At 36.1% G+C, this 25,767-nt stretch overlaps 2 protein-coding genes across 5 annotated transcripts; both read left to right on the forward strand.

Annotated features, from left to right (window-relative positions):
- The first annotated feature begins 657 nt into the window (after positions 1 to 657).
- LOC105204599 (40S ribosomal protein S13) lies at positions 658 to 3,252 on the forward strand. Its single transcript, XM_011173737.3, has 3 exons — positions 658 to 820; positions 1,743 to 1,870; positions 2,899 to 3,252. Exons 1-3 carry the CDS (start codon positions 798 to 800, stop codon positions 3,201 to 3,203), a joined length of 456 nt encoding a protein of 151 aa, XP_011172039.1. The 5' UTR covers positions 658 to 797; the 3' UTR covers positions 3,204 to 3,252.
- A 2,693-nt stretch (positions 3,253 to 5,945) lies between these two features.
- Positions 5,946 to 25,224, forward strand: LOC105204600. 4 transcript variants are annotated; one of them, XM_039446824.1, is made up of 9 exons: positions 5,946 to 6,609; positions 19,368 to 19,498; positions 20,180 to 20,337; positions 20,794 to 21,025; positions 22,365 to 22,578; positions 23,281 to 23,516; positions 23,715 to 23,811; positions 24,373 to 24,606; positions 25,033 to 25,224. In XM_039446824.1, exons 2-9 carry the CDS (start codon positions 19,388 to 19,390, stop codon positions 25,089 to 25,091), a joined length of 1,341 nt encoding a protein of 446 aa, XP_039302758.1. In that variant the 5' UTR covers positions 5,946 to 6,609; positions 19,368 to 19,387; the 3' UTR covers positions 25,092 to 25,224. The 4 variants fall into 4 exon arrangements, with proteins under 4 accessions (XP_039302758.1, XP_039302756.1, XP_011172041.1 ...); XM_039446822.1 differs by having other exon boundaries at positions 5,949 to 6,609; positions 25,020 to 25,224; XM_011173739.3 differs by having other exon boundaries at positions 5,951 to 6,609; positions 22,365 to 22,563; positions 25,020 to 25,224.
- Positions 25,225 to 25,767: the final 543 nt, after the last annotated feature.

Raw genomic sequence — 25,767 nt, forward strand, 5'->3', positions numbered from 1 at the left:
AGTAGTCCGACCGACCGGAAGTGTCGGGAGATTCGAACGAGCGAGTGCGAGTTCCTCGAGATCTCGACCGACGGGGTGCAAATTTTCCGGGGGCTCGCGTCTGTTTGCGTTAGAGTACCTCTAGTACTCTATTTGCGCGTGTGAATCCGCGTTTTTTCTGATTTTCTTTTTGATTCTAATACAAGCTCAAAATAGTCTGATAATTGGACGCGCAGATACTTACGAAAAGAAACGCGAGCGAACATGGTTCGCGTAGAACGTGATGAAGGAAATTTTTCACCAGAGCGAAGGTAGAAAAAGCAGCTCATTCATTTTTTAATAAATCTTAATAATTCTTTAATATGCTCGATTTCTGTCTTTAATTTCTTGCTGGATAAAAAAAAATTAATCCTGATAAAGAATCATTAAAGCTTATTTTCACCAACGCAGATTAATTTTGATCTCAGCTTAACTCTTTATCTTTTTTTTAGTTGTAAGAATTGGAAAAAGATGAAAGTAATAAAGCTTGGTTTATGCAGGCCGTAACCGTAAGAAATTGACCAATCATAATTGAATATTCTTCTATAAATCGATTATGATTGGTTAATTTCTTACGGACCCTCTAGTTAAAGCGAGAAATCTACAGTAGAAATGAGCATAAGCTGCTTTTTCTGAACGCAGCCATTGCAAACGGGTCTTTAGGAAGCCTAATCTCTTCGTCGGCCGCGGAACTCGCGGAAGGCGCCACCATCTCTGGTCGCTCCTTTTCATTTTTCTTCGTTCGCGGACGTCGTTCTTGCTGAAGAAAATCCGTCAAGATGGGTCGTATGCACTCACATGGGTAACGTAATCATGTTTATCGCATCATCCACACAATTTCCCGTCTTTTTTTTTGTGCGGTATGCGATTTTCGCGGCACCGAGATCTTCGTCGTCGAAAGGTCTCAACGCCGAGGATCTTGCACGTCCGGTGGCCATGTGTCTGTGACTAATTCGTTCTTCCTGCTTGAACGATTATCTTTCAATCTATCAAGTCTATAGTTTACAATTGTCAAGCGTTTTAATCAATCGGTTCTCTACTGAGTTTTAATAATGCGCACGGATCTTCGTTCGAATCGAATACACTGCTTCTCCGAGTACATAACCTAGCGCGTGCATGCGCGCCATGCGTAGTGCAATTACGAAGGCAGGCGTACTACGAGCTCCTATAGATAATAGTGCATTTACTTACGGTAAATTTCAAAATTTATGTTTACATTGATTATATACAGCATTTATTTTCTTTAATCAAACTGATGTAATGTTTTATCAATCTTTAGTTATAATAGAAATTCATTTGATAATGACGAGCTTAATCTTTTGTTTATTTTTGTAAAATATATATAACATTTCTGAGAAATCATTTTTAAAATGTTTTTAAACGTTAATCAAGAAATGATCAAATGGTCAAAGCGGATCTTAAAATTAGTAATTAACCTTACTGTGTACTGTTCATTTGAAAGATACGATATAGCAAACTATTCGTGGGAGATCTAAGAATCTTTAATTGGATCTTCTTAATAAAACACGTTTGCAAAATTAAAATAAGTGATGTTTTGATGTGAATATGAGTAATTGTCATTTCACAATAGGGCATCACTGATATTATCTATATTTTATAAATGAAAAATATGATTTATTAATTTTATGATGAAAAATATTTTAAAAGAATTTTAAAGTAACTTTAAAATAATATTTTTTAACAGAATTTTCTTTTTAATGTAGAAAGGGTATATCCCAATCGGCGCTTCCTTACCGGCGAAGTGTGCCAACTTGGTTAAAACTGACGCCGGAAGATTGCAAAGAGCTTATCTACAAGCTAGCAAAGAAAGGACACACACCATCTCAAATTGGTAATTTTATTTTATTTTTTTTGCATTTACGTTTTTATTAATAAAATTTGTAAGCTTTATTAATTGTTAATTTAGAATAACTGATAAAGGGGATTTTACAAGGGAAACTCAACAGTCTGTCATTACTGATTATTATTGATTTCAATGAAATTTTATTTAGGTATATTATTTAATTATACTATGTTAAAGCCAGATAGGAAAGGATGTTCAAAATTCTGACATGCTTGAGAAAATGGCAATAAAAATTTTTCTATCAATATAATTCATTATTTTTGTTTTACATAAACAAAGAGCGATTTAAAAAGAAATTATACATGTTCTTTTAATAATTTTCTTATAGAATCAATCTACATAATCAGTTTTCCTGTACAATAAATGTTTTTATAATTTGTTTACAACAATTTAAATTTTGTAATGTGTTTTCATATAAAAAATGTGTTTTTATGTTCTGATCATATTTTTAATGTTTTTTTTTGTCTTGCTAATCAAGTCATTGGCCTTATGTTTCAATATACAATAGATGTAATAAGTCTTAGGCCATAAAAAATTGATGAATCATATCTAATTATTCTTTTCATATTTGACTGTAATTAGTTTACGGCACTTATAGACTGGAGCTAATAGATTAATGTTGTTTGGAAAGCAGCTATTAGGGTTTGCAAAGCAACATTAGGATTTGCTAGGAAAGCTTTTTTTTCTTGAAAATACCCAAATATTGAGTTCTATAATTTTTACCAAAATTTTAAGTATAAGTGCATAAGTGTGAGTGAATATTACACACTCACGAAACTTTATTGAAATTGGTAACTGCCAGATTCTTCTCATTAGAATCTTTAATTTAATCCCAAAAAACGTTTGCAAGATTAATAAGTAATACTTAATAGTGAATATGATCACTATTAAATATTATTAATCTTGCAAATGTTTCATCATTGACATTTATAGAAAATTATTATCAAATTTAAGAATCATTAAAATGACAAAAAAGGAAGATATAATGTAAGACAACATTTGTTGTATTTCCCTAGGTGTCATACTTCGTGATTCTCATGGAGTGGCGCAAGTGCGATTCCGTACAGGAAACAAAATTCTGCGCATCGTAAAGAGCATGGGCTTGGCCCCTGATCTACCGGAAGATCTGTACTACTTGATCAAAAAGGCCGTTGCCGTGCGCAAACATCTTGAGCGAAATCGCAAGGATAAAGACAGCAAATTCCGCTTGATTCTGGTCGAGTCGAGAATTCACAGGTTGGCGCGTTATTATAAGGCAAAGGGATCTCTGCCGCCGAACTGGAAATATGAGAGTTCGACGGCTAGTGCTCTCGTAGCCTAATTTTGCTTATTGTATTTACATATGCTTTAATAAATTCCGGAGATATAAATTTTCTTTTTTATAATACTATCAACACTATGAATTGAACCTTAATTACCGCACGTATTTTCACTACTCAATCTTTGCGAACGATCGTTATGATTTTTTCACAAAAATTGATGACGCTAGGGGAAAATATATGTTGAACATTAATTTTTTCCCTTTCTCACATCTTATCCCCCTCACTTCCCGATTTTTATAAAAGATGCACGATTTTCAAACGCTCCTAGTATATCATATCTTCTTGTGGTGAGTGAAGGTTGATAACATTACTCGTGTATGCATATATATATATACACACACACACACACACACGCATATATATATATATATATATATATATATATATACATGTATGTATGTATATGTATATATACATACACCTAAATGGAGGACTATACGCAGTCGAAAGTAGATGCTCAATAATTTTCTAGGTAAATTTACATTTTTACGAGATTCTCTAAACTGTGCGCCGCATACTTGTCACACTTTTAAAACAGCTTTTTTAGGAATATTTACTATCATCCCCCCTTATCGCAAAACACTACAGAATTTAATACGAAAAATATTAATATCCTAATCGAGGTAATTTTTTTCGCAATAATTTTTTACAGTTTTTTGGGATAAAGTAAAGATATTTGTAAGCATTAAAAATTATTAAAATTGATTGGTAATTTTATTTTTCGTGATATTACATTTCTTTTTTCCTAAAAAAAATATATTTTAAATCCGACAAGTATGCGGCATGCAATTTAGGGAATCTTGTAAAAATGTTTGTAAATTTACTTAAAAATATTATTAATAGTACGAAGATTTGCTTTCTATCGTGTACAACCTTTTCATTACTTAAATGTGTTGATACACTTCCCGGTCATGTTAAATATCGTTTATATATAATAGAGAACTTTCGAACCGAATAAAAAGTCCTCTATTTTTGCCATTTTCATTAATTATTTGCAAATAATTAATGATAATAATAATGATCTGCAAATCAGCCAACATTTTTTGATCCGATCCGAAAATAATTCAAAATAGTATTTTGTTAACATAATGACCTTGCAAAATATTGCAAGTTATAAAAAATTAACAGATTTTGCCAAGTAAAGAAATCTCCAGATTCTTTGAGATTGACTTTACGTTTATCGAATTAGTTTATACTTTTTTTAAATTTTTGCATAAGAGATCAATTAAATTTCTTTTTATTCATCCCAATTTTACTGGTTGTTTAAAGGCTAACGGTATCACGATAAGAACGTTGAGTTTTGAATTAATATTCATCCGATGCCATCAGATATTCCATTTGGCAAAGTAGCAGAAGTAGGCGCATGTTCTTAATCAACGCGACGCGAACATGGTACATTGTTCCCCGCATTCCACAGATCCCGAGAATCGTTTGACAAAGAGCGAGAGTGATTCGTTAGGTCTTGATGGTCCCGATGCCTCTCTCGCGATTCCGGAATCGAATTTGTCTACCACTGCTACCGCGGGTACTTGCTCGCGCACACCACGTACGGTACCAAAAATTTGTAATGCGGACGGACGACGCGTACGTGCAGATGCAAGCTTGTACATACGTGACATATGAGGTGGTAAGACAACGGGATAAAGAGTGGTTGGCTCCTCGTGAATCAGAAAGAGAAGGATAGAGAAAAGGCAGGGGAGTGGGACAGATTGCGAGTTCGCGAGGAGCATCGTTGTCGTTGATCCTATGGATCCTACCCTCCACCTCTTTCGAGAATGAGATGTGCCACGTGTGCTAAACAATAGTCCTATAAGCGCTACAATATTATTTAATACTAAATAATATTCCTGAAATATTTAATGAAAAGTAATTATATGTCTACTCCCGATAATATATGAGTATATTATATAAGTATTATATGAGAAGTAAATAATTATTTACTTTATTATTTAAATTATTGGGAATAATTGGGAAATGTTATAATTTTTAAGTGTAATAATTACAAATTCATGAATATTTTGTGCATAATAACTTATATAATTTTTATAGAATAATAATATTCGTAGAATATTTTCATAATATTCCATGAATATTAAAGTAATGTATCACGAATATTATATAAAAACGGACATATTAATACAATATTCCCATAATATTAAAAATATTGAATAATCTCAGAATATTATTTTAATATTATTTTAATTTTTAGTAATATTTTGTATAATTTTCATGAAGATCCTCCTGGAAATTTGTCTTTAAGATGAAAGCAAATTTATTTTTAGGATAAAAAAATGTCTTCGTTTAGGACGGAGTAAATTTATGAATTATTCCTTCGCTGCGATCGCCTATTACATTCCTCGCGATCCTTTCTACAAATCGCGCGTACCCTTTTCCTCCCTCATCGGTGAACCGCCTGCGGCCCTGCCGCAGGGAACCGGGGCCTCCGCCGCCGACGACGGGGGCGGCGAGAAGAAGAGGACGAGAAGGAGGAGGAGGAGGGAGTCGGAGAGATAGAGAGGCGAGGTCGAGATAGAAGACATCGAGGGACAGTTCAGTGGCCCTCCTCTCCCTCTCCCCGGCCACCGCTCCACCCCCTTCGCGCCGCGCCTTGTAGCAAAGGCCACCAGCTCCTTGTCCTATTTTTGACGTCATCGGCGGTGAAGGTAGACAGCAGCAAGTAAGGGGGTGGCGCGGGCGCATGCGCGAACGAATGTTCACCAACATGGTGAACGTCCTGGGTGACTCTCACTCACGGCGATCGGTCGCGGCGCAAGGCCTGCTGCTCTGACAGCGGCGGAGCAGTGAACGGCAATACGCCACGGTCGAAGGTGGTCGAAGGAGACTCGAGGAGACTCTCAGCCGAATAAAGGCGCACGCGGCTTACTTAACAGGACACCCTTCGTTCGCGCGCGCGCGCGCGTGCGCTCGCGTTCTCCCCTTTCTCCCCCGCTCGCGCGTTCATTTCGCACGCTCGCGCTTGCTGGTGCTCCGCGAGCATCCGCGAGTAGCAGTCGTCAGCCGCGATCGTCGTGAGGAGAAAAAGAGAGAGTCCGGTCCGCGCCGCTCTACGGAGGAGGACCGTTGCGCCGATCCCGAGCCTCTCCCGATGATAGTGCTCGCTGGCCGTGTCACCGGTGTATTTTTTTTCTTTTCGCACGATTGGCGGACGGCAATTCGTCGCCGCGACGATCTCCGGTAATCGCGAGAAGACGCGTCGTCGTCGCGCCCCGCGTGCCAGCGCGACTTTCGCCGATTATGGATAGGAGAGAGCGTGGTGACGAGCAGCGCAAGCAGTGCCCATCTCTGCGAATCTGCAGTCTGTGAACCATATTGTAGGCGGTGGAGAACGGCGGACACAGTCGCGGGGGGCGACGTGCTCACCAGGAGCTGTCACTCCAGGTAGAGGTACGTACGTACACAGAGGAGACGTCCCGCGGGAAACGTCCTGCGACATATGGAGAACATTCGCGGCGAGAAAGGAGGTCCCCGCGGCGAGATCGCGACGACGCGAGGCTGGGACGGTGGGGTACCAGCGAGATACGCGATTCACCGACGTTTAAAATACTAATTAAATAGGAATGCACGGATGCGTAAAGGCGTGCACGTGCGTTTTAAACAGATGCGGATGCAACGCGTGATTCTTATGATTGAGAAAAATGTCGATTCGAGTAGACAAAATCGTCGTCATCTTCATCATCTTAATCATCGTCATCGTCGTCGTCGTCGCCGTCGTTGAATTGAGCGAGCGCGACATTTACTTACATTCTCGCTGGAAGGCGTAAGGAAGGAGAACGTTCGGGCGAGCGAGCGACGTGAAAGTGAGTTCTGCTCGCTCGAACGACGAAGCGATTCGCGAAGTCAACTGTGAACGAGTCGCGAATTTAATGGAGTTCCAACAACAAGCGATATCGTACGAATATTACAAATATGATATTGTACTAATATCGTAGAATGTTACAAATATTTTAGACTATTCATACGATCTTGTTCTGTTAAGGAACGACCAAACGCGTCCCCTAATTTTTCTTTCTGCACTGGCAATCTATAATTTTCCTTATATCAGACATCGCTGTTGTAAGAGCGCGACAGAGGAGGTCGCGACGATTCGTTACGAGCGCCGCGAGCTCGGGAAAGTCGGCAGCAGACTTTTCGCGAGCCGGAATTTCTGCCGCTCGCGTTGCACGTATCGCGCCATGTATCGTGTATCGTATCGTACGAGAGCGTGGCGTTTCGCGGCCCGCGACCGATGGCGGTGTCGTAACGTCCCACCCCCTCGCTCCCCCCTGCCCCCATTATTCTTTGGCAATTCCGCTCCGCGCGAGAGGGGAAACCCTGAGGGCGATCGCCCCGAGGGAGATCCAGAGGCGCATTTTTTTTTTTAGAAGTCGCCACAGCGGCCCCCCTCGAGAATCGCGATCGAACGCTCTCCCGCCAAATAACAATGGACGTTGGAAACGCATCTTTTCTACAGATGACGAAATGTGATAGCTTGTTTAGCTCATGCGATGCGTGTCCGTAAACACGTAATTAAAGTCAATTAGTTGATGCGCAACTAATTCCCCAATCTCCGACTTTCTCGCCGAAAACGGACGGGGAGAAAATTGGTTGGATCGTGGAATGCGTTTTTAACATTTCGGTAAGGTGCCGCGCGTTCGGAAAGATCCGGTCCATCCGGGGAATCCCGCGAAAACGGGTATCGGCAAAGAAACGAAACCGACAGGGTTGGGTAGTAACTATATTTAAAAAGTAAAAAGTTAAATTATAATATTAAAAAGTTAATAACTTTTAACTTAGTTAATTTTTAATGATTTAGCATTTAACTTTAACTTCATTTTTGAAACACGTGAGTTTTCATTTATTAAGTTTTTTTTTAAATTACAAATTTATTTATAGAGAAAAAAGTTGTTAACTTGACTAAATTTTTCATCTTGATTAAATTTTTTCTGTCCAAGTATTTATGCATTTGACTGAAATAAAATGACCTGAACTAAAAAAATTTAATTGAGTTGAAAAATTTAGCCAAGTTAATAATTCTTTTCTGCGTGTGTAAAAGAAGACAAACTTAGAAAAAATACAATCCCATATAAGAAACAATATTTCTTTGTTATTTCATAAAAACTTAATTTGCATTAAATAAAACATCAAATTTGTTTGATCAATATTATAATTGTTGTATCGAACTTTAAAAACTTACGAATTTCTAATTTAATATAAATAATTTCAAATTTAATTTTTAATTTAACTTAATTTAATTTTAATATAACTTTTAACTAAATTTTATAAGCTGTTAACTTATACTTTAATTAAAAAAAAATGCATTAGTTTACTCAACCTTGAAAACCGGTATAAATTTCGCTGAGTTCATGCACAACATTTCAAAAGAATCCTGATGGAAATTTTTTTTAGAATTTTTATATAGATTAGAACACTTTAAAAATATTGAAAACGTTTACATTGTTTTAGAATTTTTTATATTTATAAATTTTGAAATATTTTAAGATTTCTAAAATTTCTCATTTTTCGATTTCTAAAAAGTATTTTAAACTTTATTTTCAGATTTTATATTATATAAGAGATTTTATCAGAAATTTATTATTAAAAAAATATCTTAAAAAATATTTCCAAATTAATATACATGAATAATTTGGACATTCGCTAATTATATCTCGCACGAGAATTCATACAAGATCCATCCTAATCGCGCGTTCAGAGATGCATCTCTCACGCGCGAAAATCGGATCGGGGTCGGAAGCTGTAAACTCATCGCGAAATTATCGGAAATTAATCTTGTCGACGTCATACCATGTCCCGAGCTCGCGGTTGCGCCGCGCGAGTCGATGATTGCGAGATTGACTTTCGCACAAGCGGCAAGCATAATCGTGAAAGCCGCAAGCGGCTCGCAAGCTGCATTCGCTCGCTCGCTCGCTCGCTTCCGCGGCAAGCGGATTCCTCGCTTTCTATCGAACGCCAACGGAGCACACGCCTGTCCCAAACGCGTTGGAAACGTTTGTTTCACGCTCGCATGTCCCTCTGCGGGATGTTTATCCCGTCCGACGGCACTCACGGCGGACCATATCCGCAATTTCTTTTCTCGTTAGGCTTCGGCTAACTATATAGGCCAAGGAAAGAGCGCGGCGAACGTTGCGTGCGTTCGACGTCGATTCGGAGCAGCCGCTCGTTTCCATCGCGTGTTCTCATTCGGAGTAAATGCGCGTTAGAAGGTTGATTTGGCAGCGTTCGCGACTAGAAAAGAATGGTCCCGAAATCTAGTTAATGACACGTATTTTCTCTGCCCTGGGGTTCCAACTATCATACAGGTGTATATTTCCGCTCGAAAACACTGCAATCAATCTAGTGCCTGTTTAAAACAGAAATCCTTAATTCGTTTTCCTAATATAGACATATTTAAAAAAAAAAGATATAGAGACAAACTATTGAGTTCATAAACTAAGAAAAAGAGTTTGACGACAGGTACCAAGTACATATCAGAAAATCATGATTTTCTGACAATTTTTTTTAGAAACAAAACTTTTTATAAATTGCAACATTTTTCAAAAATATTAAAAAATTAACTTTTTTTAGAATTTTTCATATATATATGTATATAAATTCTGAAATATTCTAGGATTTCTACAATTTCTCATTCTGTAATTTCTGAAAAATATTTTAAATTTTATTTTCCAATTTTATATATAAGATTTTATAAGAAATTTATAGTGATTTTGGTGCAACTTTTGTGTTTGGTTGATCAAATAGTGCAGTTCCTCACCGGTGCCGCGTGTTCGTCTGAGCTCGGTACACCGCACAAGTGCATATTGGGTGTACACAAAGTGGTTCTGACAAAATAATCGGAGCCAGTTGATGTAACCGGTAACGTCAGTAATTCGTCAGTTAAACCGTCACAGTACAACATTGCGTGAGTGTACGCATTATACACATTTGCATCAACTCTACACAAGGGGCACATCGGTGCAGACCAGCCGAAGTCGCTAAGATTCTAGAAAAAACTTTTAGGATATTTTAAAATTAATGTATGTGAATAATTCTAGAGAAGACGTAGGCTTTCTCAACATTTTTTAAAAGTATTCTAGTTTGTATAAAAAAATTTTAAGAAATTTTCTAAAATTTATTAAGCTTTGAAATTTACATAAACATTCTGAAAATTTATATGAAAAATTCCTAACAGGAAAAATTTTTAACAGGAAGGGATTGAATTTTACGAAAGATTATCTTATTGTCTCATTGGAATTACCGATGATCGAGCAAAAAGTTGAAAAATTTGAGGAATTTAACTTGTGGCCGAATATGGAATTATTACAAATGACTCGTGTCATCGCTCGTCGTATCGGCTATTAATAGGCATAAATATCGTGAGACTAGCTGCGAGCGGTTCATGGGTTTTCCCCGAGGGAGTCTCGAGGACTATAGGAAAGTAGTCACGGACGGTCGGTCGTTGCTACTTTCCATCGCGCGACAGCGCGCAACGCGGGGAAGTAGATACCTCTCCCCTCCTCCCCCATCTTCCTCTTCGTCGGTAATTTCGTAGAGTTTATCGCTCCACGCAAATTAAATCGGCGATATATCGGCATCCTATCGACGGTTACGCTCGTAAGTCCCGCGGATTTACGGCGCGCGATAATCGTAAAGAGGGATAATCGTCGCGCGCGTTTGGCGTCGCGATGGGTAATTGCGATTTACGCGTCCCCGCGTACAGTCCTCGCTTAATTCCCGCTCTCGTTTAATTGCAGCCCCGCGCGATTCGCTTTCGTTGCGCGCCTCGACCTCGCGTAGGTGTACCTCGAAGAGATCCCGCCGGGGTTGTCTCCGCGAAAGGGTGTGTGCGTAAAATGCCTGGCCGCGCGCAACAGCGCGGCCAGAGTATAACCAGTTTCCTTCCACCGCTTCGAAATCTCGCTGTTGCACTCATCGAAGTCACTTGGCGAGTTGACTGGGCGAAAGAAGGTGGGAGAGAGACAGAGAGCGAAAGAAAGACAAGGGGACCGCGAGTATATGTGAGTGAGAGAGACAGAGAGAAAGAATGAGCGAATGTACGCGAGCGAGGAGTAGGTGGTGCCTGGTGGAATGGCGGATGAAAGGGAGACGAAGATTCGAAGCGCGAGGGGCGGGCGGGAGAAAGAAGAAATGTGGACGGGAATGATCGGAGGAAATGACAAAAGAGATGTGAATTAGCGGCCCTAATAGCATATAATATTGAAGGAATATTGTGATATCGTACAAATATGCATACGATATCATGATATTGTACAAATATTCGTACGATAACTAGAATATTCCAGAATATTCATACGGTATCTTGTGCTATATTAGGGGACGAAGAGATACCGAGATAGGACATTGGTTAAAATAATGGTGAAGCTATGAAAGAAACAATTAAAAGAATTGGATTTCGATGTAGTTGGATATCAAATCGCGGGGACAGAATGCCGCTCACGAAGTTGAAGAAACGAGAGGGCGAAGGTGAGGGAGAGAGAAGGGAAGAGTTACTCGTGTACTCTTCGACAAAGACGAGGAGATTACGAAGACAGCACCGAAGAGCAAAGAAAACCGAAAAGGAAAGGGAATAGGGAAAGGCGGCGAAATTGAAAAAGGGGAAAAAACATATTTATGGAAATTTGTAATAGAGATGAAGAGATATGCGAAGGCGACGGTTTCGGGAGAGCGAAGAGAAACCGAGAAGAAACGAGAGGGATCGGCGAGAGAGGGATATACTCTCGAGAGGAGATATACTCATGACGATCGTTCGCAACAAAGACGGAGAGGCACGTGACGACAGAAGCTGAAGAGTGAAGAAAATCGCGGAGAAACGAGAGGGACACGGTAAAATACCCGTCAAGGAAAGAGGTGGAGAGAGGCAAAAAGGAAAGAAAGAGCGTGCGAACGGTCGTGTATGCTTCGTACATGTGTACGTGCGCGCGCGCGTGTATGTATGTGTGTCCGTGCGTTTGTGTACGAGTATCTGCACGGCGCAACCACGGCGAACGATAGTGAGCCACACCGCCGATCTCTCAAGGGAAGGTGGGGGTCCCTGCTCGGAGTGCGCGCTGTACTCCAGCACGGCCTGTGCTAGACGTTGCCGCTGGTCGTGGTACAACAGCCTTCGCATTCTTCGGAGAAGTGAAAGCAGTTTCAGGGAAATTCTGGTGGCGGCCGGGCGTTCGTTCGTTCGTTCGTTCGTTCGTTCGCCAAAGGCAGTGTTGTCGACCGTGTGACGTTTCTTTCACCTCCGCAGAGGCTCTCGCGAACAGATCCGCGACCTGCGATCTCAGGCCGGATCCCTTTTCTTCATTATCGGTACACGAGATCGCGCTCATTACGAAAGCGGCGCTCGTAATCTCGCCCTAGGGAGACGCGTATGTGTACTTATGTGCACGCGCGCGAAACAGATGGCGAGCTCGCGGACGCAATCCCGTGCCCCGCGGTGAGATAATGGACAAACGCCATGAGGCACCTACTACGTGGAGAACGTTGCGAAATCGTCGTCGAAGGGGAATAGAAGAGCGCCACTAGTGAGTCAGATTTCGTAGGTTCTGTTCTATCCGTCGCGTCGGGAAAAACGTCGCGGATTCTCTTCCTTGAGAGTATAAGGGAGAACGTGCCTCTTCGTAAGGGGCCCACTGCCACCGCCGCCACCGCCGCCATCGCCGTCACCGTCGCCGCGACGACTGTTCGGTTTCGTTACGTAAATGTTGCATCATTACGTCAATTATTTCTTCTTATCTTCGATATTGCCGCAAGAAACGTCTACCTTAGAAGTCGGGCACTCTCCCGCGAAAAACGATTATCTGTCCGGCAATTAAAGTTGTACATGTATGTACTGGAGCACGTATGTACGGTGATCCGTCAGAAATAATACTTGAGTAGGCCATGATTTGAAGAAATATGAAAAACTGAAGAAGTACGAAAAAATAATTCTCTTCAAGCGAATATAGCGGGCAATTTTCGACATATTCCGTTGGAAATCTAGCTGGCGTCAATATCTGGAAGACGTTATAATAATCTAGATTCTTCGGAGAGAGATGTCTTTGAGCCTGTATTAAACTACGTATTGAAGATTGAGTGTTATGCGCAGAGAAAGGATTAGCCAACGAAGCTAAAATGTAGTCATGGCGGCTGAGATGTATCCCTTAAATAGTTATCCAGTCGACTGTTATGTATTCACTATATAATAGCTACAGGTTTCAGTATCACATTTTATATAACGTGAAAGTTGCAGTAATGTTGCAGTTATATTATAATTTCGCCTTTTTAAAAAAAAACGATGATAGTATATTTATACAATTAACTACTTGTTTGTATAACATTTACATAGCTTCAACATTTAAACGCTATATATTAAAGCATTATTTGTTATATAAATAAAACGTAGCATTTGCATATTTATATTACATAAAAGGAAGCAATAGTTAGGTACAAGTAATTATGATATAAATATCACTAAATTTGTTATATAAAGTATTATTCCCAAATTATTGCAGTTACAAATTGTGTCGATTAGGTAATTGTTGCTAAAGCTCAATTTATTAATTATTGAAATATAGCAGTTATAGAAAAAAATATTTGCCAATCAAATTATACGTGGCAGCGTTCCACAAACAATTGCGATACGAATGCGCAGTTTTATGCACGAAAGATATCGAGGATTAACTACCACTTTTTTAACTATTTGTGTTAAAGCCCGCTTTTAATTTTAGTTAATAACTAATAACACATCTCACGGCAAATATGTTTAATCTTTAGTAGCAAACTTTTAGCAAAGACAGGAAAGTTTGAACTTGCTACTGATAGTTAGCTGATATTTTTAGGTAAATTTATTTAAAGCGTTACACTCCGATTTTGATAAGCTTTGAATAGGTTGTAATCTGGATTAAAATAAGAGACACATATTTTTTTGTACGTGTCCATACGAACGTTAAGGGGGTGAAACACTCTCTTGAAAAAAATTGGTTTTTATTTCTGAGCCAATACCGTTAAAACGGTAAAAGATATTTTTAAAAATTTCGAATAAGTTTTATGGTTTTCTATGTACTTTATAACATTTTACTCAGATTTTTTGGAAATTTTATTTTTTTCAAAATCCCCTTCTTTCCCTCTAAATTTCAAGAGCGTTTTTCATTTTAATGGGCACATATAAAAAAATAAAAGTCTCTCTTATTTTGACCTAGATTACAACATATTCAAAGCTTACCAAAATCGGAGTGTAACACTTGAAGTTTATTTGTAAGTCATTTCTTTTTGTGTACAAATTGTACATTAGATCTTTTAGTCAGAATGTAAAACGGCTTAAAATTAAAATAATCCAATTAGCCAAATCCCAATCTTTAATTTGCAATTTTTAATCTCTAGTGCCTAATGTGACATACAGACATTAGAAGTTGTGTCGTTTAATTTATCAGTAAGTTTTAATTAGTTATTCTGATTCCTAAAATCAGAATTGCCAACGGAAATCATTGAACTTTCTTTCGCACTTAGGCAGTCGCAGCGCATTCGATTAAAACCTGTGGCACACGTATACTAACAATGAGATGTTTGCGTGACTAAATTTTTCAACTTAACTTACATTTCTTCCGTTCAAATATTTAACTTAAATATTTGAATTTCAATTTAAGCATTTATATATTTAACTTAAATACATAATACTGAAGAAATTTAATTAAGTTAAAAAAATTTAATTAACAACTTTTTTTCAGTGTAGAATACTCTTTCCTGCTGGATTGCTTGATTTGCTTGCGATTTATAGCGTTTTTGATTGCAGTGGGTTTGAATCCAATTCGAGGCGAGTTAATGATGTCACATGCTCTATTTTAAGTTCTAATTGGACGGTTCTAGCATATGGCATCATTAACCCAACTCGGATTGGTTTTGAACTGCACTCGAAACGCTATTAGTAAATTACTAGAAGTTCTAGCATCGTATGCCGCAGGCTTAACATTCGAAATGCATTCGGGAGCCGCGGGAAGTCCTCGTCTGCGTCTTGGCGAGATCTCTTCTCTCCAGCGAGCCTCGCCATTTTATCACGACGCCGCGGAGCCGAGCGTTCGCGTCGCATAGTTTCTTCCTTTCTTTCCTCTTCCTTTTTTTCGTCGGTTTTCCGTCACGCGTCTTTCCGATGAGACATCTCGACTGATCATCACCTTGACGCGCAAAATTCCACAGGTTTGAGCCAGGTGATCGGAATTTAAGCCTCCCGGGCGCGACACACGACGCGACGCGGCGCGGCGACTCTTTTTGGGGATTTAATCCGGCGGTCGACCCGGGCGCGTTGCGTGCTGCAACTACCTAATCGACATTACGGTACTTCGAGCCATACAAAGCTCCGTTTCGCTACGCGTCGAGTGCTACGATTAAGTATATAGCGGTACAGTATTGACTTACATCGGGAGGAGTAGCGTCGAACGGTGCGAGGCGAGTCAGAGGTGCGAATATCGTCGGAATAATCCGTGGTATTTAAGCATTCATAGTTAAGTTTGTCATTACTATTTATGCAAAAAGAGAGAGAGAGAGCAAAGTTTTAAGGACATTTTATAGCAAATTACCGACATTCTTTCATTAAAAGTTATCTTTGAATTAGCTTCACAGTATAGAGTTCTAAATTTTTTTACACAATTAAAGTACGCACAAGAACATTAAGCGATTTCATGCTAATGGATAAAATACTTTAAACTTTGTAATATATATATTAATGTTTTTAAAAAACTTTTTTCATTATTGGTACACATCGGATTTTTATGCAAATTGTACATTTTTTAAAAGCATATTAAAAAGTAACATAAATAAAAATTTGTCTTATTGAAAAATTTAAAAATGCATATTTTTATGCTTATTGTGCAGGTTTGCACATTTTGTGCGTATTTACAATAAATATTTGCATAAAAAATCCGATCTAGTTATTAGGAAGAAATCGCCGTTTGTCCTCTTCATTTTTATGTATATTTTAATTGTATAAAGGAATTTGGAACTCTATAGAGCCAATTTAAAGATATTTTTTAATAAAGAAAATGTTGGTAATTAGCTGTAAGATCTCTTTAAGTAAAATAAAATTCAAGATTGAGGAACTTATTTGATTAAAAAACACTTAAATTTTTATATTTAAAGAATAGAGATTATTGTTCACAAACTTTTTTTTAATAATAAATTATATAAAATATCTATAATTGTATAAAATTTTACAAAACTATCTTTATACATACACAAAAGTATCTTCTCATTTTAATTCAAATTTTAATATGTACTAGAACGTTACAAAATTGCTTATTACCTTTAACTATAAATAATAAATACGATAAAGTAATAATTAGTTGAAAAAAATGTCAAAAAAATAAATTTTTTAAATAGTTCAGATATAATAAAAAATATAATAAAAATATAGTCCAAAATAATAAAATAAACTATTAATATTGAATTCGAATATATTAATATTTTAATATGTGTATTATATACATATACATATAGAAGACATCTTGCGTAATAAAATGTAAAAGTAAATTGCGGAGCGTTTTCGCGCGTAAGTGTTACGCTGACCAATTTCTCGGGAGAGAATCGCCGCCTATTTTTTCCTCATTAATACGCGGCTATAAATAAAAGATCTTGCGCGAAAGAGTAGTCGTGAAAGCCAATTCGGACACCGGTCGTAGCCAGGCGATACGTTTAATAACAACACTTTCATGATGCTCGGAGCTCATCGTAAATCAACCGTATTCCACCTGCGCTATCGCTCAGTTGTATCTGATTCGTCCGCACTTTCGCATAGTTTTTTGCATTCTAGGGCGGGGCAATTTCCTTAACCCATTTCCTGACTTTTACATTCTTTTTTTCTCTTTTTAGCAGATCCACGCGGCGATATGATCTTCGAAATTAATCAGGCCAGATCGAATATACACGGTGCTTCGTAAGTCGCACGCGATCTTTCGACTCTCCCGACGATGCGGTTCTTTTTTGTTTAGAGGCATCCTGATTGCGTTTTTCATTTCCTCTCGCCTAATCAACTTGTTCATTTCTAGTACTGAATATCTCGGCTAATTTACGAGTTGAAGTACTGTCACTTTGCGATAAAAAAATCGCGATAGAAGGAAAGAACGATTTTTTTCCTCAAGAATCTATAATTAGCTAGATACAGATCTGAAAAAAATTTTGTTGGACCATTAAAATAATTACGTAGGACGCACAACCATGATGAGCAATGCTGCAAAAAAATTTGGCATTCTAGCAGTCACTTCGAGCAGCGCGCGCCCCCCATAATTATTTTGATAGCTTAACTTAACAAAATTATTTTCAGATCTAGCTGAACTTCTAGACACTTTATCAACATTGCTCTTTTTCGTGCTTTTGAAAATTAAAGTTATTTAAAATTTTGCAACTTAGAAATATTGTTAATAAAGGTTTCTTCTCACGAGAGCAGTTATTAAATCATGACGGCAGTTATTTATGAGACATAAATTAATTTTTGACGATCGTAATCTCTAGATTACGATGAGATGAACGTGGGAAGATTTAACCCTTCCGCGTGTACTTGAGCGCTGCATCTCCCTCTTCTCGTTGACGCGTACCACATAAACCGCAATGAAAAAATGTCTGTCATTTGCCAGAGAGCGAAGGAAATTTTAACGCTGGGGAGAGAACATAACGAAACGCGCAGCGCGATACTGAGTGTCGAGGATCAGCTGAAATGACGTCATGTCACGAAGCCGGATATAAGCTTCGTTGTGCGGGTTCTCACGTACACATGTCCCGCGGAACATGCCCCGTAAATCGCGACGGCGATTTTTTTTCACATTTTTTTGTGTCGCCCTCGCCACCTGAAGCGTTATTCGCATCGCGCCGCGAGAAACGTGCAGCGGCGACTGATAGGTCAATATCTGATATCGACATCCGTATGCAGCAGCCGTGAATGCACTGTGCTTTTGCACTAAAGCTCATAGCGTTTGTATTCGTAAAAAAAAAAAATCAAAACAAAATAGGAAAATGCCGACGCGAATAACGAGAGAAAGAGAGAGGATAAGATATATACAGGGTGTCCTGAAATTCGCGCGTATCAAAATACTATAGAAAGTTCTTAAAAAATTAAATAAAGTAGTTTGTAAATTTGTATTTTTAACAGTAGTTTGTGTGCGTGAAATGTAAGAACTTAAGGCGATGCTGAAATCGTCTATATTATTCACAAAAATATTATTTTATTAAACAAATTATACTTCATATTGGTTTTACAAAAATATACCCAAGCAGTACAGGGAGTCATCGCTACATCAAAATGATGTCAAGGTGCTTGCAAAATGATCATTAAAAGTCATTTTTTTCATCAATCACGATTCACTTTGATGTCACTTTGACATTACTGTAACTCGTTCTGCTTGGATAATTTCTCTTACAGGAGATAAAGTACACACGCAAAACGTACATGATTCCGGTCCCTTTTTTGGTCAAAAACAAGAAAAAGTAAAAAAAAATTATTACGGGCTAGCATCCACGCTATAGTCGAGATTACATTTCAATAATCACCTGCGGTCATTAATACTAAATTACTAAATGTTTGTGTAATTACCTAATAACCTAGTTTTAAATATATCTCTTTACTCTTTATATCTCAAATTTATATCTTTACATCTCTATATTACAAGAATTATTGTTTGAATTAAAAATTACTATTTTACTTAATTTTTTGAGTACTTTCTTATTATAATATTTTAATTCGTGAATTTTGAGACACTCTGTATATACATTTATTGAACAATCTTTCTCTCTCTCTCTCTCTCTCTCTCTCTCTCTCTCTGTTTCTTTCGTATTTTACTCCGTACTTTGGAAGTATACAGACTGATGCAAAAGTTTCCGATTATCCCTTTGACTTTTGAACCGTAAACGACTTAGAAATTAATAGCACGGGGAGATTAGGTGCAAAAATGATAAGGATATTTCTTTCTCTGCGCAAATAAGAGAATTATTTCTTCATACTTCTTCACAGAAGCGAGAAGCGAGAATTTCGATAAGTGTATAACTGACGACTTTTAAATCTACGAATTTTCCAGTGAAAATTCTTTAATCTAAATGAAAATAAAAAAGTTTCTTTTTTTCACGAAAGAGAAAATTCCGCGAGGCTGCTCGACGCGAAGAGAGATTACACGGTATCGTTTTTTTCCTTTCTCTGCTTTCAGATTGACTATCGGGACGCAAAATGGTATCGAGGCGGAAGATACTTTCGCGTTCGCGAGATAATCTCGTGGAGTCGCAATACGAGGATCAGGATGAGGAAGACGTATGGTATAACTTGGATAAATTGTACAAGGTAATCTTTATTTATTAGTCTCACACTTATTAATTTTATTTATGCGCATAATCTTTATTTATATGTATATATACATATATGTACACAATAAATAAAAAAGTACATACAAGATGACAAAAACTTTGGCCATAAAATTATGTTTCCAAGAGGCCTTCAAACTTGTAAACTTTAGGCTTACAAAGCTACAGGTGGCTATTTTGAATTAATTAATTATTATTGATCTGATTTATTAAAATGTAAATAACATTTCAAAACTTATTTATATCAAATATAAGTTATAACTAATAATTTAATACGTACAAAACTTTGTGGTCAAATTTTTTTGTTACCCTGTGTATATATTATAATATATTAATTAATATAAATAAACAAATAAATAATAATTATTAATTAATAATACTATATTAATAATGTATGTATATATATATAATAATTATTAATTATTATATATAATAATAATTATTGATTATTATTGTATAAAATAATATATGTATATCATAATTATATGTATATATGCATATATACTTATTTATTCTACATAATTCAGAATTATATACGAACAGTTTCTTGTTTACAACAAAATAACACCCAGTGCTTTTAATAATATCTAGCATTCTGATGTGCTAATAATTGATTCGTGCAGTCTGCATTAACTCATCTATTATCTGTTTACACTTGTAGGATCATATACAAGAGGTCTTAGATAAATGGAATCAAATAGACGATGAAATTTGGGCGAAAGTTATCGTCTTCGAGAGAAATAGACGAGTCGCAAAAGCATATGCCAGGGCTCCCGTCCTCACGATAAACGGCTCGAATGACGGATTCGATGGATTCAGGTACATTTATTTAAGATATACTTATTTTTTTAATTTTTGTTTATATTCCAGCTCATTCTTCTAAGATTTTCATAATTTTGTAAAATATACATTTTTAATTGTACATCAGACAGTGTCTGGTAATAAAAATCTAAAATTTAAGCTAAGAAAAAGTTTTTATATAAATATAGATTGTTCATTAATTTTTTTTTGCACTATCCCTCGTTGAAAAGGATTTGAAAAAAAATGCTGACAATTTTTTATATGGAAAGACATGTACCTAATACTCGTATGCTTACTCTCTTATTTATTATTAATTATCTTGGAGAACAAATTAACTTAGTTACATAAATATAAATATTTTTCAAAATGTATTCTTCAAAAAATGACGTATTGTAATTTATAAAAATATATCACGTAAAATAATATTTAATATTATACGGGTTATTACATATCTCGATAAATTGTGATTTACAGGATAGGGCTTTGCGGATTCGATAATCCCATGCGAGATTCGAAAACGGAGGAGGCAAAGCGTCACATAAACCAGGGCGTTAAAATAAAGATGGATGAGCAGGGCAACATTCTCATCAAGAGATTATGTAAAAATAACGTGTACGTGAAATCAACGAATCAGGAGGACAACGCGATCGGTCCGGAGATCATACGTAATTCGCAGGGTGCACTCGAGCACGAGAAACCCGGAAAGGTGGGTTCGCGTTAATGTGTTTCGCGGTTTCTTAATCGTCCGCGAGTCGGATTTCTTTCGTGAAATATTTATCGGCGAAAGCCATCAAAATGGGTCAATCGCTCGCGAAGGGTGGGGTCTTCAGCTACTCTCGTCTACTTCTCCCAATTAAAAAAATAACAACAATAAAAAGCGCCAGTTTTCCCCCCCGCCGTAGTTCATATGCACGCGAGAGGATCGCACGTCCGCTTTATCACGATGCTCGTGTATGAGTGCATATTGATAGAGAAACCGCATCTCGCCTTTCTAATTAAAACCACGAGCAACCGAACCGTATAATAACAGACGTTTAAATCTCTTTATCGTTCAGGAAATCATACGCCGCACATGCAGTACGAAAGGAGAGCGAAAAGTTCTACCGCTTAGGTTTAGTCTTTTTTTTTTAATCAATGACAAAAAATTTTGATCTCGAATTTAAGCCCTAAAATCAATTGCAAAGAACAAAACAACGAAAAAATTGATTTTTGCACCAAAATAACCCTATTTTAAATACATAACTCTTAAATACACAGATTCAAATAAATTTTTGCACAAATATTTACTAGACTTTTATTAGTGTACGTATATAAAAAGTTTAATAATAATTATTTAGTAATAAAATTTTATAATCAATTCGGAAATATTTTAAAATTTCTAAGATTATTTTATGATAAAATTTTTTATTGTAATTTTTTATGATAAAAAATTTTATTATAAAATAATTTGTAAATGATTATAAAGTAATTTTAGAAATTTTAGAATATCTTGGAATTCACACATATAAAAAATTAAAAAAATGATGTAGATTTTCTCAACAGTTCCAAAGTTACAATTTAAAACTGAGACTTTTTTAAAAAGTTATACAAAACGCAACTTTATATTTATAGTTTTATATAGAAATAATAGAATAAACAAAACATTAAATAATTTTTATATCAATAAAAGTTAAATCAATTCAATCAATATCAATTGAGCTAAAATTTTACAGATATTTAAAAGTAAAATATAATAGAACAATCTATTAAAACTTATATTTTTGATAATGCTTTGAGACACACACACACACACACACACACACACACATATATATATATCCTAAACGCAATCCGTGAGACATGCGGTAGTTCTTTCCTGTCGGACTAAGGATCTCCCGTTCGTTTGTTAGTTTACTCTTTCGTCGATAATGCGTTTTTATTGAGTCTATCCCTCCCTGTCGAGAAGCCGATTGATGCCATAGCTGGGTGACGCAACTGCCAACTTTCTCCTTAATATCGCGGAACGCTGAACGCAACCGTTGAACGTTACTGGCTTTTCGTTTCAGCTATTCGACATGAATAAATTCCAAACAAATCTGTCGCGAGAAACGCGCAGGGCCTACCCGGATAGACGGCGATTGGAGATGCAGTGCCTAAGTGCGATCATATTCGTGAGAACGGAAGCCGACTTGCTTCAGTGCCCCGTATGGGTGCTCATCGTCAACGTGGTAGGATTGGATATGCTCAAGTCGAAGCTCCCACCAGGTATGCAGGAGAAAAGTGGGTGACATACATTAAACGCTATAGATAAAATTTTCTGCCGTTGTGGAAAAGTTTCTCATATCTCATTTTTTAAAGAATTTTTCATATTTTAAATTTATGAAGATTTCTGAAAAAAATACCTAAAACTCTTTCAGACTTTATAAATTGTATAATTCTTAGGAAATTATAAAATAAATAATTTTAAAAATCTTTGAATATTTTAAAATTCATATATATATGTATAAAGAATTTTAAAAAAGATCTAGATTTCCTTAACATTTTGAAAAATATTTCAATTTGTATAAAAAGTCTAAGAACTTTTCTAAAAAGTTATAAAATTACAAAAATCCTAAAAAATTCCAAAATTTATTTAGGATTTTTTGAATCACTTCTGAAAAATTGTATAAAAAGTTCTAAGAAAAATTTTCATCAGAGAACATTGTTTATGAGCAATTATACTTGAAATTTGATTGAGGCTTTTCAAATTATAAATTGCGTCAAAGTTAAGAGAGACGTTTATATATTTTTTGAATTTCTTCACAATTCTATAAATTGATATCTATAATATATAATTCTGATGTTTTTCTTGATCTATCTTTGAATAAAATTGGCTATTCGATTAGATGTCTTTTTGTTGAATTAGAAATAAAAATAATACAGATACTCACGATAAATCTTTCGAGTAATTTGTATTATATCACATATGTTGTATTCTTTTAGTTTTAGCATTACAGAGACCGGTGGATATAAAGAATAGGCCTAGAATACCAATTCCCGATGAGGATCCCTACAGCGTTGCTGGCGTGTCATCGTCCGTAGGTCCTAGCGAAATAATGGCGGACAGGGACTCGCGGGAGCAAATCTACATGCAGTCGACGAGTTACCAACATCGGCGCGCAGAGAGACCGCCAAAATTGCCACCTAGAGAAAATCTCTACGGCCACGGCATCCCCAAGGTAAATAAGTGAATATTAAAAATAATATACTAGAATTAGGTTCCAGTGAGAAATGATAACCAAATTATCAAATCAACATTGAAATTATTACGATTTTGACAACATTTTGATATCAATTTTATATTGATTTGATTATTATTTCTTATTGCGGTCATATTAAGTTAAAGAAAATATGCCACTTTGATGTCTATGTTCCAGCCTGATTATGACGATATAGAAGATGATTATGGTAGAGCGATGAAACACCATATGATGGAGGAGAAGCGAAGTAAACACGACGATAGAAAGAAATATGGTAAGAAATCTCATAGCAACTTGTTTCTGTAAAAATTAATGTTACCATTTCTAGAATTGCGTATTAAATTATGCCAAATATTACATTAAATCTTTTCTAATAATTTTCTTGATGATTAACATTTTTCTTAAAATTCTTCATATAATTTTTCAGAATTTCTGTACAATTTTACAACTTTTTAAAAAATTTCTGCAACTTTTTCTTTGAATTGGACTATTTTTCCAGAAATAGTCTACATATATTCTAAAATTCTTTATATATGTAATAAATTTCTGAAATATGCTAAATTAAAAAAAATTTTTTAATTTATAATTTCAAAAAAAATTTATAAAATCTAAAGAAATTCAAAGTATTTTTTTTTAATCTTAAATTTAAATATGGAAAAATTTTAAAGATATTTTTTTATCAATGTTGTGTTAAAAAAATCATACTTTGTATTTTTATATAGAACTTAAAGATTTCCTTAGAAAAAAACATTTTTATATATTTTAGGAAAATAAGAAAAATGAATTGTATATTATTTATTAAATATATCCCATAAATTATGACGATTTGTTTTAGACGATCCATATTATTGCGGTTTACGGGCACGAGTGCCTAATTTCGTCAAAATGGCAAGAAACGGTCACAGCAAGTTGGGTCCTCCTCCTCCTCGAGGACATCCCAGGACACAGCCGGCGCCGTCTTACGCGGGCGCCGCTTATGCTAGTAGTCAATCCTCCCAGATATACGGGCATTTACCGGCCCATCGACCACCTATTATGTATCACGCCAGAAGCTTCGAAAGTGGCCTAGGTAAGAAACAATTAAATGATTATTATTTTTCATTTGTTTAAAATGTAAAACTGATTATAGAGTAAAAAACTATTATATAAATTAATTTAACACCTACTTAGCAGCCTCATAAACCATGCTCATAAATTCTCTATCTGACTTATTATTTTAAATTAATATTTTTTGTTACTTTTTATTACTCTAGATTATTTTTTTTTAAATAGATATATTTTTTTTAATAAATAGATTTATTTAAAAAAAATTAATCTATTTAAAAAAATAATCTACAGTAATAAAAATATTAGTAATTAAATAAGGTCTATTTTTAAATAAATAGATTTTTTATGTACGAAAGTAATTATGGAGATAGCTGCCTCCACAGGCAGCTACTTTATAATCATGTTTATTAGTAATAATTGCTGCTATGCTTCCAGATTCGGATAACAGGAACGAGTCACCGTATAATCACATATACGGAAGGTTACCAATCCCGACGAGAGGCGTAATACCTCCGACCCCGCGTGCTATGTATATTGGAGAGTGGGATTAGATGTAAGAATTATTTCGGCGTTTGTACTTATAAACTCTCTCTGTATATTGTTAATATACCACATAAATACTCATATTTTTATGCTAGCAGTTGTACTTTTATTTTGTTTTACTCCTTTATAAATAAAAATCACGATTACCCAAACTTAGCTGACATATAATAATTATATGATGCACCATTACAATTATTTTTAAAATACTGCGTAAAATAAAATGTTTCTTTAAATAACGATTACTTTATTAAAGAACCAAACTTTTTCGTTATTAAATATCTTTTTTAAATAAAAATTGAATATGTAATGGGCATAAACGTACGTATCATAATGCCAATGTTAATCAAAACAATTCAGACTATGATAAATGAAAAATTACGTGAACGTAGGCGTAATTAAACATTTATGCATATTCTCGAACCCCTGTTGTGGATGCAGCACGCGCGACACGCATCAGATTTTATCGAAGCAAAATGGATGTTAGCACGGACAACAACCCACATCCATTTCACGAGCCACTGTTTTTAACGGCGGGTCGCAAAATGGATGTGACTTTTAGTTTACATTCCGGCCAGAATGGAGTGCGTCGCTAATGTACGGGAGTTTCGAAGAAGCGTTATATGTAAAAAGCCGGCATGGC

Source organism: Solenopsis invicta, chromosome 3, assembly GCF_016802725.1.
Source record: "Solenopsis invicta isolate M01_SB chromosome 3, UNIL_Sinv_3.0, whole genome shotgun sequence".
Lineage (NCBI taxonomy): Eukaryota > Metazoa > Arthropoda > Insecta > Hymenoptera > Formicidae > Solenopsis > Solenopsis invicta.

Excerpts from the sequence above, each read along its gene's own strand:
- LOC105204599 (XM_011173737.3), top strand. The coding sequence starts at position 798 with ATGGGTCGTATGCACTCACATGG. Across the intron at positions 821-1,742 it reads GGTCGTATGCACTCACATGG|AAAGGGTATATCCCAATCGG; the intron begins GTAACGTAATCA and ends TTTTTAATGTAG. Across the intron at positions 1,871-2,898 it reads ACACACACCATCTCAAATTG|GTGTCATACTTCGTGATTCT; the intron begins GTAATTTTATTT and ends GTATTTCCCTAG.
- LOC105204600 (XM_039446822.1), top strand. The coding sequence starts at position 19,388 with ATGGTATCGAGGCGGAAGATACTTTCGCGTTCGCGAGATAATCTCGTG. Across the intron at positions 23,812-24,372 it reads CGACGATAGAAAGAAATATG|ACGATCCATATTATTGCGGT; the intron begins GTAAGAAATCTC and ends GATTTGTTTTAG. Across the intron at positions 24,607-25,019 it reads AAGCTTCGAAAGTGGCCTAG|ATTCGGATAACAGGAACGAG; the intron begins GTAAGAAACAAT and ends CTATGCTTCCAG.